Source organism: Lissotriton vulgaris, chromosome 2_1, assembly GCF_964263255.1.
Source record: "Lissotriton vulgaris chromosome 2_1, aLisVul1.2, whole genome shotgun sequence".
NCBI lineage: Eukaryota > Metazoa > Chordata > Amphibia > Caudata > Salamandridae > Lissotriton > Lissotriton vulgaris.
The window spans coordinates 416,699,033-416,714,140 of record NC_141687.1 but is presented as its reverse complement, the minus strand read 5'-3'; the positions used below and the strand labels follow the sequence as shown (position 1 = coordinate 416,714,140).

The window sequence follows — 15,108 nt, the reverse complement described above, 5'->3', positions numbered from 1 at the left end:
CTATTGTACAGCATAAAGCCATATAGGTACAGGACTTTCTGCAGGGAGTGAGGAGATTATGCTGGCTCATGTATCGTCTGTTGGGTGGTGTTGATTTTAACCACAAAAATATAATTTCATGCCACAAAATATTGAGATAAATGCAGCAGTTTCCTGCGGGGTCTGGTTAATACTCTTGTCTTACCTCCCCAATCAATTTGTTCAAGAAAATTTTATTCGATAATGACAAAAGAAAATCCAGGTGTCAGAACAAAATACATTGGAATAATAATGTAAAGACTATTAGCAGAATAAAACAATCATACATAGCAAATATTATAAGAGGGTAAATCTGGGTACTACGTAAAAGAGAAAGGAAAAGGTAAAGGGAAAATATGTTAAGCAATAAACATGAGAAGCATAAAAAACATTTGAAAGGAGTAAAAAAAGAAAGTGATACAATGAAGAAAAAGCGGAATGCATCGGGCAATTGAGGAGGTTTGAGAACTTCTTGCTGTGAAGGTGAAGGGCGAAACGAGCGTTTAGTACATGAGTCCAAATAAAGAGTAACAGGTAGCCATAAATCCATGCGTTTTGTAGCCATACATGCTGGAAAAACAAAAGCAGTGTCAAGCCTATGATTATGGCAGACATTGAACCACCACGCCTTGAAGGAAATATTGGAGAAGTCCTTCCAGTTGACCGTTATTTGTTGAAAGGCAGCGGCTAGCAGCAAATCGACAATCTGAGGCTTTAGGTCAACGTTATACCAGCAAGGGGAAAGGCTGCCCATGAAAACGTGTGTGTGAGAAAAGGGGATACAAGTGTGGAAAATCAAATTAATTTGAGCCCAAACCTGTAACCAAAAACTATGGACATGAGTGCATAACAATAACATGTGAAATAAAGTAGCTTGTGGGGATGAACAGGACCAGCATATGTGGGGAGTGGTAGGGAAGCGTTTGTGGAGATCATTGGGTGTGAGGAGCAGTCTATTGTAGATAAAAAACAAAGTCTGTGTAAGGGTTGCTGCTCTCGAGGATTTCCGAATCTTGGTCCAAATTTTATCCCAAAAGGAAACTGACCAAGCTACAGACAAGTCGTGCTCCCAGCATTCTTCCACTTTGGATTTAAGTCTGGGAGACTCGCCGGTGTGGAGGTACTTGTAGATAGCAGCAGCTTTTGGTGTAGTGCGTAGAAAGGAGTGAAGTGAGGAAGGGAGAGTGGATGAAGCAGGGGGAGGGCATAGCTGAGAGAGGCCATTGTATTGTGTTAGGACTGTATCCTTAAGCACTCGGTAATTGCGAACAGAGGAGGCAGGTAAGTTATAAAGGGAGCGGAGAGTATGGAAAGGTAAGAAAGAGGAGCCAGAGAAGAGTTGAGAAATCCACTGTAAACCTCTGTTATGCCATGTTTTCCAAAAAAAGGGTCTATTTCGAATGAGTAAGGAAGTATTATGCCAGATGGGGGAGGAAAGAAAGGCATCAATGGTTGTGGGAGGAGAGTGAGAAGAAGATAGAAGCAATTTGGCAGTAAATTTATGGATAGGAGTGGAGATAGAAACGGGTTTACGGGAGAAGGAAAGATATTCGGCAAAGGAAAAAGGGGACAGATGAAGACGGTCAAATTTAGTCCATAAAGGACAAGGGGCGTCAGGATCTTGTAACCAAAAAGAGGCTTGTCGCAGTTGGAATGCTTTATGGTAAGCAGGAAAATCAGGAAAATTAACCCCACCTTCTGATTTAGGACGGATTAGACGAAGTAGAGACATTCGAGGTCTCTTTTTATTCCAAAGGAAGGACGTTAGAGTGGAATTAATCTTTTTGAAAAATTTAGAAGGAATGGGGACTGGAATGTTAGAGAGAGTGTATAGGACAATGGGAGAGAGCATCATTTTAATGGTATCAAGGCGACCCCACCAGGATAAATAAAGAGGGTGCCATTTGGATGTGAGATCTGCCAATTTTTGGGTGCATTTGGACATACAGAGGGAGATAGTGTCTGGGATGGTGGGGGTGATGTGCATGCCAAGGTATTTAATGTTAGAGGGTTTCCATGTGAAGTCAGAGGCTGCAAAATCAGGTTTAAATGTGAATTTAGTTAAAGGAAGGATCTCACATTTATCGTTGTTAAGTTTGTAGCCAGATATTTGGGAGTAGGCGCGGACTTCAGTGAGGAAGGCAGGAATTGAAACAGTGGGATTGGAAACAAAGAGAAGGATGTCATCTGCGTATGCGGCTAATTTGATATGGGAGTCTGAGAGTTGGAAACCTTGGATGGAGGGGTTTTGACGGAGCTTGGAAAGAAAAGGTTCCAGGGCCAAATTAAAGAGAAAGGGAGACAAGGGGCATCCTTGACGAACGCCTCTTTTCAAATCGAAAAAAGAGGATATTTGACCATTGGCACAAACTGCTGCACGTGGGTTAGAATAAAGTAGTGAAATTAGAGATATGAAAACAGGACCAAAGCCAAACCAACGGAGGGTATGAAAAAGATAGGCCCATTCAACCCTATCAAACGCCTTTTCAGCATCCAGGGCAATAGCCGCGAGGGGATGGGACAAAAGGCGAGATTTAGAGAGAATATTGAAGAGGAGTCTGGTGTTATCAGTAATGAAGCGACCTTTAACAAAGTCCGACTGTTCTTCGCCCAAACGGTCTGGGAGAAGAAGATCGAGACGGGCCGCAAGAGACTTCGCAAATATTTTATAGTCAATATTGACCAATGAGATTGGCTTGTAGTTTTTACAGTATTGAGGATCTTTACCTTCCTTGGGTATGAGACAAATATGCGCATCTGAAAAAGAGCCTGAGGAGGAACCCAAGTTGAGGAAAGTGCCAATGAGGGAGTGAAGTTTTGGGATAAGGAGCTTTGAAAAGTGAAGAAAAAATTCTACAGTGAAGCCGTCTGGGCCAGGAGCCTTATCTTTTTGGAGAGTTTGAAGTGCCTTGAGCAATTCTTGTTGGGATATGTCAAGCTCTAAGTGATAGAGGTCCAGTGGAAAGTGGGCCGCTTTTTGAATGGTGGAAAAGAAATTGTCTAAGGATTGGGAAGAGGCCTGGGTCTCAGAAGAGTATAGGGTTTTGTAAAAGGTGGAAAATTCAGTGAGGATATCTGCGTCTGTATGCTTGAGAGTGGAAGTAGCGTCATAAACTGATTCAATATTCAACTTATTTTGTCTAACTTTTAAATAATTAGCCAAAATTTTACCAGCTTTATTTTTGCCTCCATAGAACTTGGCACTTGATTTCAATAAATATAAGGATGCATCGTCCGTGGATTTTTTGTTAAATTTCAGTTTAGCATCAATCAAGGCAGTTAGACTTTCCTGTGAACGAGAAGTAAAATAAGAATGCTCCAATTTCTTAATGTCCAGAAGGATAGCCTTTGTGAAGTTGCGAGCGGCCTTCCGTTTTTTTGCAACAAAGCCAATTATAAAGTCTCTCGCTGCCGCCTTAAAGGCATCCCAAATGGTGTGCTTGGGGACAGGGGAATTATCATTTAAGGAGAAAAATTCATCTGAGAAAGTAATGAAGGAGGCGGTAAATTTTGGGTCTAAGAGAAGAGAGTTGTTAAAGCGCCAACGTTTAGGACCAACTGATTTGGGTAAAATGTCCAGTTGAACTAAAGTTGGGGCGTGGTCAGAAAGTAAAATTGGGCCAATTTCAGCATGGGTGAGAGTTTGAACAATGTTGTGGGACACGAAAATGTAATCAATCCTAGATTGGGAATGATGGCATGGAGAATAAAAAGTAAATTCTTGAAGTTGTGGGTTACAAAGACGCCAGGCGTCAGTAAGCTTATGTTGGGAAATGGTTTGAAGAAAGGATTTATGTGACTTATTAGGAATGAAGTGTGCCTTGGAATTCCTGTCCAAAAAGGGGTCTAGGGGCTGATTGCAGTCACCTGCTAAAATGAAATTGTCATCAATAAATCTGGTAATGTGCTGGGAAAATGAATGCCAAAAAGTGGGATCCCCGGTGGTAGGAGCATAAACATTTAGAAGAGAAATTGGAACATTCTTGACAGAAAGCCTAGCATACGTCCAACGGCCGTCAGCATCCGATTTCTGAGCAAGCAAGGAGTGAGTAAGAGCTTTATGACATAGAATGGCCACACCATTACGTTTACCATCCCCAGGAGAATAGTAAACATCGCCCACCCAATTTCTTTTCAGTTTAACAGATTCTTCAGCAGATAGGTGGGTTTCTTGTAAGAAGGCAATGTCCACATTCAATCGTGCAAGGTGAGATAGGATTCTCTGTCTTTTGATGGGAGAATTAATGCCTCTAACATTCCAAGTAATTACTTTCAAAGACATATCATAAGAATAAAAAGGAAGATGTCAACGTGAAGAAGAAAGATGCAAGAAGAACCCAGAGGAGAAGAAAAGTCCGAAAGAGTATGAGAGTCTATAGAAATCTTTACAAAATAAGGTTGAAAGGAAGAGTGAAGGAAAGGGAGAGAGAGTAGAAAAGTAAGAGTGAAGAACTGTTGACTTAAGAAGAATAAGAATGTAGTCCAGAGAATAAAGAAAGTGATGGGGAGAAGTTTATAACAGGAGAATTGTCGAAAAACAAGAAAAGAAGACACCTGTGGAACAAGGGAAACTAGTCTAGATAAAAGAAAAGAAGGTACAAAAAGGGAAGCGACCATCAGGGGAAAAAAGGGAAAACATACTTACGGAGGACAAAAAGGAGGAGGGATGATCACCAAGGAGAGGAGACGAGGAGAGAGGAGTGAGGGGGGAGCGCCAACTAGAGGAGGCAAAGCATCCAATGCAAGCGAACCAACAAGTCGAGGGGTGAACGCAATACAAGTCGTGGAACCTGCAAGGAAGAAAACCAGAAAGGAATAACGTGAATAAGAGAAGAAAGAAACAAAGCAATGGTACGTAACAAAAGAGTATATAAAAGTCACTAATGAAAATTACTTGTCCATCCAACAGGGATGCAAGAGAGATAGGAAAGAGTCAAAAAGAAACATAGAAACTGAAGATGCTGGGAAGCCCAGGAAAGGCAAACAGCAAAACAGCGAACATCAAACATGAAACATGTAATTTGAGTAAGACAATAAAGTCATGTAAAACAGGATTCACGGAGGAAAAGCTGATGAGGAGCCAGAGAAGTCCATGTCAGACGACTGTGCAGCATTCAAAAAACTTCGGAGACGAACAGGATCCTCGTAGGTCGTGGTCTTGTTGTTGTGAGTCACTCTGAACAGGCAAGGATGAAATAGGCCGTATCTGGCTCCAATAGCATGAAGCTCTGGACGCATATCTAAAAAGGCTTTGCGGCGGCTGGCTGTAGCTTTGGCATAATCCTGCGCAAAGAAGAGATTGGATCCTGACCATTGGAGACGAGGTGAGGCACGGGCCGCTGAGATGACTTTGAGAAGGTCAGTGTATTCTAAGAAGTACACGATGACACCTCTCGGCCGTGAAGAGGGAGAGGGAGTAGAAGGGAGGCGGCCCAGCCTATGTGCACGCTGGCTGTTAAGCGTAGTACCCTCAGGCAGATGAAGGAGTTTGGGTAAAAATGATTTGAAGAAGGCGATGGGATCAGTCCCTTCACAATTCTCTGCCAGGCCGTAGAGACGGAGATTGTTGCGTCTGTTTCGGTTCTCCAATTCTTCGACTTGCTTTTGGAGAGAGGAAATCTGAGACTGCATGTGTGAGACCTTGGAGGACGACTCTTGGAGAGAAGTCAAAGAATGTTCCACTGTTGTCACCCTGGCATCCATCTGAGACCAGTTATCGGTAAGAACCTGCAACTTAGAATTAGTTTCTTCCATGAAAGGTCTGAGGGCACGAATTTCCTCCAGCAAAAGCTCCATGGAGACAGTCGAAATGTGGATCCTGTTCGTGATGGAGGATCTTTTTTAAGGCGTTTCGTCGTGACTTTCCCTGGAGGCTGGGCAGGCCGTTCCGTGCTAGACTGCGACATCTGAGTGACGAGCGCCTGAGAGGCTTCGAGGTGCGCCAGTGCAGAGAAAACTTTTGAGTTTTTAATGAATACACGACGTGGAGTTTTAGGAGTGCGAGAAATTGCCTTTTTTTCCATAAAAAAAAGAGGTATTGGTAAGGAGAAATAAAGTTCAGTAGTAGTCACTGTGAGCCTACAGGCAACTGCAAGTGTGCGCAGGAGCTCTTGACAGGAGGAAGGCAACCAAATTCTCAGAAAAAAAATGAAAAGAAGGAAAAGAAGGCTATCTGCGCAGAATTCAGGAACGCTCAGGGTTTAAGCAGATGAATGGAACAACATTCGAGTCGTTGGAGGAGTTAGTACATTGATGATGGAAGCAGAGAAACACCACAGCGCTTAGGTAAAGAAAAATGGCATATTGTGGTGCAGAAGAGGTCCATCAGGAAAGGAACATCATAAATGCGAGAAGAGCATGTAGAGAAAAAACGTGCAGAAACAATGCGCAAAACAGCTCCAAGTTGTAATTATCTGTGAGAATAAGAGCGCGTTGAAATGAAACGCTCTTAATAGAGAGTAGGCTGCAACTGCGTGTGCATGCAGGTTGCCTGAGGTAAAAGGAACAACAATTGCCTAAAATGGCCGACCAGGTTATTCAGACGTGAGTGAAACTTGTTTAAAACTCACTTAAAAAAGGTGTCATGAGCTGAAGTCCTACAGCGGTGGTGTCAAGATGTAGAAATTGTCTCACCAGGTGTAACTGTAGGCTTGAGGGGCTCCGTGGCGGGCTCGCATGTTTGCCGAACGGGAGCGCCGCAGTTCGCGGTGACAGGATCCAAGATGGCGGACGCGACTATCCCACAGCCGCGTTCGCTACAAAGTAGCAAAAATGAGCATTCCCCTGCTTGTTTATGGTCACCTCCAGGAGCTCGCTGGTGTCTCCGGTCCACGAAAATCTGCTTTGCAGGCAGTGGTGAAGTGAAATGCGGAGTGAAAACCCCTTCGGACCTGGAGCGCTCACATTAGAGCCGCCGTCCTCGCCGGGCGCCAAGCCACGCCCCCCCCTCCCCAATCAATGTGGATCTAAATTAGAATGTTTCATGGTCTGAAAAAGCACTGCGCTGTAAACCTCCTTTATCTGCTCCCCAGCCACAAGAATTTTTTTTGGCTTTCAAATGTTTGCGTCCTAGAAGTATAAACTACCTATTGAAGTTGATGATGAAATGACCATGGCCACCATCATTAGGCCTTTCTTAAAGCCCCATCATTTTTGGAAGTTGCGTGATTAGTATGCTTCTACACTGACTAGTTTTTCTCACATTAGATATGCATATACATGCGAAAGGGGTAGGTCTTGGAAATGTGATTGCTTACCACACCCCTTCCCAACTTCTGAATGGTTGGGCAATAGCAGAATTGTGCCACAAGGTCTAGCAAGAACTGGTAGCAGTACTCTAGTGCTTCGCCAACCCATAGACGGGAACCTCCTGTTACAGGAAAAATTTTGTTTTCTAATAATCCTCAGCTGGTAGGAGAGCACCGTAGGTAGGAAGAAGACTTCTAGAGAAGGAAGTAGAAATAGTTATAGGAGCTCTGTTTGTCTCGCCACTCTGCCAAAGCAGAACCGAGAAGACTGGCCCAATGATCACTTTGAATTGCTAAATACATTGTAATCTTGAGAGCAAAAGCAAAGTGTTTCAAAATGCAATCTATGCTTTTAAAACACATAAATGGTTAGATCTCGGCATACCATACCTGAATAAACATGAAATGACTGAATTTTAGGGTGATTTGAAATGTGTCAAACTCTTAATTTTTTTTTATTCTAGTTCAAGGAAGCATGACAATTCGTTTTTCTTCCCCTATAGTTTGTTGGCCACCAAAAACCTTTTTTGGTTCATACCCTGTTTTGATGACAGATTTGGGAGTAAAACTACCTAGAACCACCGCCACTGTTGTCATTGATAATGTAATGAATAGCTTACAGTTAATTTCGAGGTCGTTCAACCTCAAAAGGGGTTTAAAAGACCAATCCAAATCCTTGTCTTGACAAAAACAATATCCATCTGAGGACTAAACTGGGACCCACAATGGAAATTTCAATACAAACTTCAAATCGGAATGTTTCTGGGAAGTGTCAGAATCTTTGTGGTGCCTGCAACACCTCTCAATGCACCTTACCCAAAGTACTTTTGTATTGCTAGTCAGTCTTCATGGCTCATCCTCTCCATGGATGTCCAGGCTTATGTCCCATGTGCCTTGTGCCACAATTATTTACTACTTAGAATGCCATTGTGTTTAAACGACAGCCATTTTCATCTGAGACCAGACTACTGCTGAAATTAATTGTTGATTAACTTTCCAAAGAAATGAGGTAGCTGCTTTCTACACGTGCATCTTTGTCATTGATGACCGGCAAGCTTGCAATGAGTATCCATGCATTTGCGTTCCTTGGGTCATTAGTTGCTCCAATCAGACCTTGTATCAGTTACCATATACTCTAATCTGTTATTAGCTATCCTGGGATTGCAGCCCTAATATAGATTTGTCTATTCTCTGTACTGGCGCCATCCTACGTAGTGAGAGTCAACAACGATGGATACGCAGTGAAAATGGATCATCTATCTGGCAGCCAGGGAGTGAATGACTGAACAATGTGAAAACTTATTTCAGCTATTAGCATGATTTAAGAGCATGTTTTGGCTTTCTTTCTTTTTTTTAAATAAAAAGGAAGCCTCCTAAATTCTTACTAGTGAGCATAAGTTCTAAATAAATGCTTGATTCATTTAACAGCTGGAGAAGACTGCACTTGGAATTGGGGAATTTCCAGAAGCCCCAGCTGAAATAAAACACATCAAGGGAGTGGAAGGGTGTGGGTAAACTGCCTCCAGATTCCAGTGTCCTGGGGACATATAAAATATCAGGATCTGAAATAAGAAACTCCTAGTAAGAATTCACATCATCCTGTAGTGACAGGCCGTGGATGATCAAAACATAGGCCATTCCGCTTCAAAGACACCTCATTGCAATATTAGTAAATCCAATTTTCAAAGCCCTGTTTCTGCATGCCATTAAGCCAGCTATGTGGGAGTATCACACGTTGAAACGCAGCCGTGGCTTAGTAATGAGGTAAGTCCAACATTAAGGGAAATTCCAGAATGTGTGGATGATATTGTGTCTTATTTAGGAGGGGTTTCATCAACATCTTAGTGAGCACTAGAGCCTGCAATCTTATTTTTGTTAGTTCTTAGGAAATGGGGGTCTGTAGGGAATGTTCTGAGTCTGCGCATAAGTTTTATAGATTAGAGGATTATGATTGCGTAATTTTTGGTATTTATATGTACCGTCTATATTCCATTATTTATCCCTTTCCTGGTTTTTTTGAGCTCCGGCTTTTGAAATATTCACGGCCCTGGATAAATAAAAGGGAGGTTGATTATTTTTTTGTTATATTTTCATCAATCTAGATTTCTTTGGTACTCTCCAAGTAGTAAGTCAAGTAGCTCATATTTGGCCACACAATAACCTATCCCTTCACAGGTGAACGGATCTAATTAGATAATCTGCTGCTGAAGTCAAATTTAACTGATGTTATTGTTAAAGCTTCCTTCTAAATGCACAATTTCTGGGTGACAAAATATTTTTGAACACTTATGATGTTCATAATGAATGAATGTAGCTGTAACAGATGAATTAATAATGTTGCACATATAACAATTGTATTTGACGGTTTAAAAGTGTTTATTACTGTAGTTTAGTTGTGCCACATTGTCGTAGAGCTCCTGCTCAGTACCCCTCTCAATCTATGTCCCACAGCATGTTTTCTCTCGTCACAGTTTTCGCGGAAGACAAGACACTGAGAAAAAATTGTTATTTTCCCATAAAAGCATATATTGTGAATAAAACTTCCCCTTGTGTTCCCAAAGTATTATTCTGAAGGACACTTCTGCTTGAAGTTCGGATGCAGGCTTGCTAGCACACTGATGCATGAGCCTTTGTCTGAAAATGTTTCATATTATTTTGCTCATCACAGGAGTGTGTTGTTGCTGTGGAAGCTAAGGGAAGGTTTCCTCTGCCGTAGAAATGGCACAATACTATAATATTTTTGTGATAATCGCAATTCTGATTTGCCCAATATGTGTTTCCACTAGTCATGCTATGCTGAATTTGTAGGTTTAGCTTATTACTTAGGTGTAAAATGTGTATTAAAAAACTCTGATTTTGGGAAGGGGGCAGCTTTTTTCCTACTAGAGATACGGACAGTGTTCCTTGTTAATCTCACTAGATGAGACCTTTCCTTTCCCCCTAGAAATGCTGTCAGTGTTTTTTTGTAAATCTGACAGTTAGGATTTAGAAACTTTTGTTTTCCTTAGGATCTTATCTTTATGACTTGTTGCCACTTATTGGGGTTTTGGATGATTTTAGATTTCTGACTTTGTATTCTGTCTCTCAGCCTTCATGGGACTACCAAGGGCGGCTCCTCCGTAATATTGGAGAAGCGTCGTTCCACTGGTCAATCAGTCAGCAGTCAAGCAAAAAATAAATGAAATAAAATGACCACTGACTGACTGAGCCAATGGCAGCAGTGGAGGGAGCAGTAGGCCGGGAATAGCAGGGAGGACTGGTAGGCGGAATGTTAGTATGGATGTACATTTGGACAGTCCTCTTAGGCTGGCCAAACAGACATGCGTACTTAGGTTTCTCCAACCCAGCTGTGATGCACAGCGGGTTGGAGAAACACCCCAGGCTCCGAGGCGCTGTCTGAGCAGCAAATCCCGCCACTCAGAACAATTCCGACGCTGCTCTCATGCTAGCTATAGCATGAGCGCAGCGCTGGGATTTGGTGGGGAGTCTGTGCTACAGTGTGTACTGGCAGGAGGGCCAGAGAAGAGGACTGAGGCGGCCGCTTCGTACGTTTAAAAAAAAAAGAAAAGATTCCTCCTATTCCCCTGTACTGCCCCCCCCCCCCCTACTTTAGTATTGTGGCATCCGCCACTGGGCACTACATTGTTATTTCCAGTATTGTCTACTTTTATATTTTGTAATCAATCTTTAAACTTTTTCCTTGGACTATAACTAAATTATTGAGTTGGACCCATTCACTTCTTAATTACTCTGCAATTATTGGGCCTGGTGTCAAGGAGGGTGGGGACTCTTATTGCTAGATAAAGGTTGCTGGATTCGTTGAGCCAGCCAGCTTCAGGGGCAGAAATGAAACTGGTACCAAAGGCTTGTGTGTTCTCCCTTTATCTTTTCCATATCACCTAGGTAGAGAAAACAAGGCTTTTGAGAGGCTATGAATGGGCTCAGGGGCCACGTGATGCCATTAGGGGTCAACATGTGTATTGTTTCTTCCACAATTGACGTCAGTTAGCATCATTAACTGAATCGTGTCTTGGTGATCCCAGCTAACAAAAAGTGGTAGCAACAACAAATTAGGAATTCAGTTCTTAATTTATATTGTACACCTGGTGACTTGACTTTGTAGGTGGGAAATGCCTCCCATAATCTGGGTGTCTGTGAGCTGCTCACGTTGGGAGCTATGGCATATGTTAATGTGAAGCTCGTTTTATGTTGGTGGACTGAACTATTTGTCCCGAAGCATAGTGACTTATTCATTTGCTGAGGTTTTTATGGAATTTTCTGTGACTGCATTCGTGGTCGAGGCAGTGGGTCTTGTTAGTGCCAGGGTGTTCAGAGTGAGCTGGTCGAACATGCTTGGGTGGGGACGATCTACTCCAGCTACAGCTACCTGAGGGATTTAGAGATGACATTGTAACACTTTGACAGAATAAGATAGAAGCTACTGTGAAGTCAGGGTTTTTGTTTGTTTCATCTTTTCCCAATATGTCTAACATTGTGGCCTAACCTATTCTGTAGTGACGATTGAAATTCATGATGCTTCTTTTTCAGAAAGCGTCTTTTTCGTTTGCTTCAGTGTTTTTTCAAGCCAATGTCTTCTCAATTTCAGACGCAAATTGATTAAAAAAAAATTCTGTTCTGTATGCATTCAATCTTGTGTGCAGTAACCAGTCCTCTGTGCTGCATTGCATATTTTTGTTTTGTATATTATTTCGATTCGGTCTTGTATATGTCTGATGCACAAGGAAAGCACCCTTATGTAATAAAACGCCTGTATTGTATCACGAGTATGCGAATTTCAGGCAGCCACTGACTTTCATTCACCGGCTAATCAAAACTAACACGAGGTATTCTTGTAACTGTACTGATATTTTGCTTTCAATACTTTCCTGATTGGTCAATAACTTGTGTACTTGCTTTAAATATTCCATAGCTTGGGACAGTGATTGTGGTGCTGACCATGCACACTAAATTGCAATACCACCAACCTGTTTTTTTTTAACATTACTGGTGTGTTATTGCCTTTGTGTGTCTTCATTCTTGCTGGAAACCTGGAAGGATTTCTCCTTATTGAGCAGTTAAATAACATTGTGCACCCACTAAGCTGTATTGACTTCTTCCCTTTAGCCACCTTTCTGTTTACCTCGAAGGTCGAGCCGATGGCTTCCCCTAGGGTTCATCCCTGCTGCTCTGCCCTCCCCTCTCACACACTTCAATCAGCACCAGGCTGCTCAAGGGATCCCACGAGCTTTGGGAAAAATGGACTTTCTCCAGCCCATTGCCATTCAAAGTTCAACATATCTTGTGTCTGAGATGATTTGACATTTACTCAAAGGCCGGGGGAGCCAAGGGAGTTGCTGATCAGTGTGTCTCCTTTCTCCATTGCAGTGGAAGATGAAAGTAACATTAGCTCCTTGGCTGGACACAAGTCAGGTAAGGAATTTCTTGAAATTTACCTCGCCTCCTCTCGCTTCCCAGCCCCGTGATCCATTTACCCACCCGCCTGGTAAAAATGTCAATAAGTGCATGCTATGGATTTAGTTTCCTGCCCCTGTGGTGACTGAGAGGCTAACTAATTAATGCATGGGATGTCTCCAAGCTCTACAATGATAAATTAGGACTTAATGCGGGCCAGCGTGCGCTTAGCTGAATGTGCACGCTCTGGTCTCATGACCGCGGATGGAAATGCCATAACTCTTCGTCGTGGTATATGTGTTTGCTGACTGTGAATTCAAATGAGACAACATATCAATAAGGAATAGAGTCAGGTGATCTTTCTTCCATCGTGCTGGATCTAGCAGTACCATATGTTACGCCTCAGTCCTTTGCCTTTGTGTCGGATGAGTGTGGTCTGCAGCATTGAAATACATGTATTTACAGTAGCATAGAGTAAGAAATTTATTCTAGTGGTTAGGTTTTTCATTGGAGAAACATGAGACAAAAGTAATAATTCTTGCTTTACCTCCAGAACGAATGTGTGATCCTGGACAAATCGTTATATCCCTGTGCCTCTGATTTGCAAAAATTGTGAATGCTTGTGAAATGACCAATTAATTGTATATTTACTTGTGTAGAAATGAGCTGTTGTGTGCAAGGATGGTGAGGGTTTGACTGGAGAATGGGATTGTGGTCTTCCTCTGTGCTTTCTACTGTAGGAGCCCCTCGTGCAATGCCCCCCTCCAAAGATTAACACTGAATCATCCTTTCATTCCCAGATTTTTAGGCAAAGCGCCAGCATCTATAAGTAACAGGCTTTGCAAATAACTGAGAAAAAGTCTAATGGTGCACTTTCACTCCTGCAGCCCTCTTTTAGCCAAAGAAGGCAACTGTAGAGTAGTCAACAGGCCTGGTTCACATAAGTAAAAACTATTTCTAGGACAAATGGCAGTGGCAAAGAGAGACATAGTCGGCACCTCCGCGAAATCTTCGCACATTATTTTTAGGGATCTAGACATTATCTTGGCATGCTCAATGCAAAACACGGTGCCATTTACCAGTGTTGTATTATATGAAGAAAAACTTCCCCATATATTATACAATTATATACAGATGACAGAGTGCAACCCCTATATATTGTAGATGACCTTGAAGTCAGTTTGATTTTAATAGACCCAAATTGGTACAATATATATAGTACCGAACAGGTATTCATAGAAGTTTTACAAAAGGTAGAAAATCCTTAAGAGTCTTAAGAAAGTTCTTTGGTTCGCGGATAGTGGTGTTCCTCGAAACCCTCTAATATTTGAAAAGGAACAGCAGCATAAAATACTTGTGGAGATTTTCAGTTTCATAGGATGCAAGATGAGACTTGAGAGAGAGTTTTTAGCAGCACAAATGTTTCTGTAGTAGGCGGTGCGTCAAAGTTTGGTGTTGGAATGCTTGGTGCACATCAGTCCCAAGCGGGGATGTTCTTGTATGCGAAAGAAGTGGCACTCAGAAGCACGTGCATTATAGTTGATTCAGCGCTTACAGTCGTATGTCTACAAGTGTAGCATCAAGTAATGCTTATAGCACCATCTTGTATCGGGGAACGCGTCCCGCTATAGTGAAGACGTCTTCACTGTAGCTGGACGCGTTCGCCGATGCATACAAGAACATCCCCGCTTAGGACTGATGTGCACCAAGCATTCCAACAGGAAACTCAACTAGCACCTATAACTCATTACCATATTGGCCATTCGCTCTGGTGATCACTAATGTGATATTCCAGTATTCTAAAAAATATAAAGTGCCTACATCCACAACCCTTGGCCACGTGAAGTGCCTGGGGTTGACGTTCTGAACTCAAGAAGTGCAAAGGCAGCAGGCACTTAGGCCCAAGTCTGAATAACCGAGCTCCTGCATTAAGATGTGCACACAAGTGTCCTGATTTGGCAGTTAGGGATATGCCATAAAAGAGCTAGTGCTTAAAGGCATTGCTCAGAGTTGGGCCCCTGGTTGAGCATTGTAGACATGAAAGTAGCTGTGTACAACCTGCCGGAGGTTGATGGTTCTTTCTGCTATGTTCTAACAGTTCCTTGAAATGCTTGGTCGTTGTGTCCAATTCGTGACCATCTCCCCTCCAGGACTGAATGTGTTTTCATTATCAATTTGGTGAAACTGCATGGTTGCTGTGTTCACTTTTTCAGAGACTTAGGTTGGGCAAGAGTCCTACGTAGAAGTATTTTAGTTGTAGTGTGTCTGCTGAGACTATTTATGGAGCAGAAGTGTTTATGGTGTCAACTTCATATGCTAAATCACCTCTTAGGTTCACCAAGCTGCAGGGAATCAGCCTATCATTGGCGGTTCGTCAAACTCTCCCATTTGAAGTAACACGCGTGTACACAGAGTGTGCGGTGAAACTAGA

At 42.4% G+C, this 15,108-nt stretch overlaps 1 protein-coding gene across 1 annotated transcript in view; it reads left to right on the top strand.

Moving 5' to 3' along the window:
* PARD3B (par-3 family cell polarity regulator beta) overlaps window positions 1–15,108 on the top strand; it is a 1,965,377-nt gene that overhangs the window by 1,025,920 nt on the left and 924,349 nt on the right. Inside the window, exon 16 of the mRNA XM_086954074.1 lies at window positions 12,651–12,695. Within this exon, the coding sequence (XP_086810200.1) occupies window positions 12,651–12,695 (45 nt within the window). The remainder of the gene's footprint in view (window positions 1–12,650; window positions 12,696–15,108) is intronic.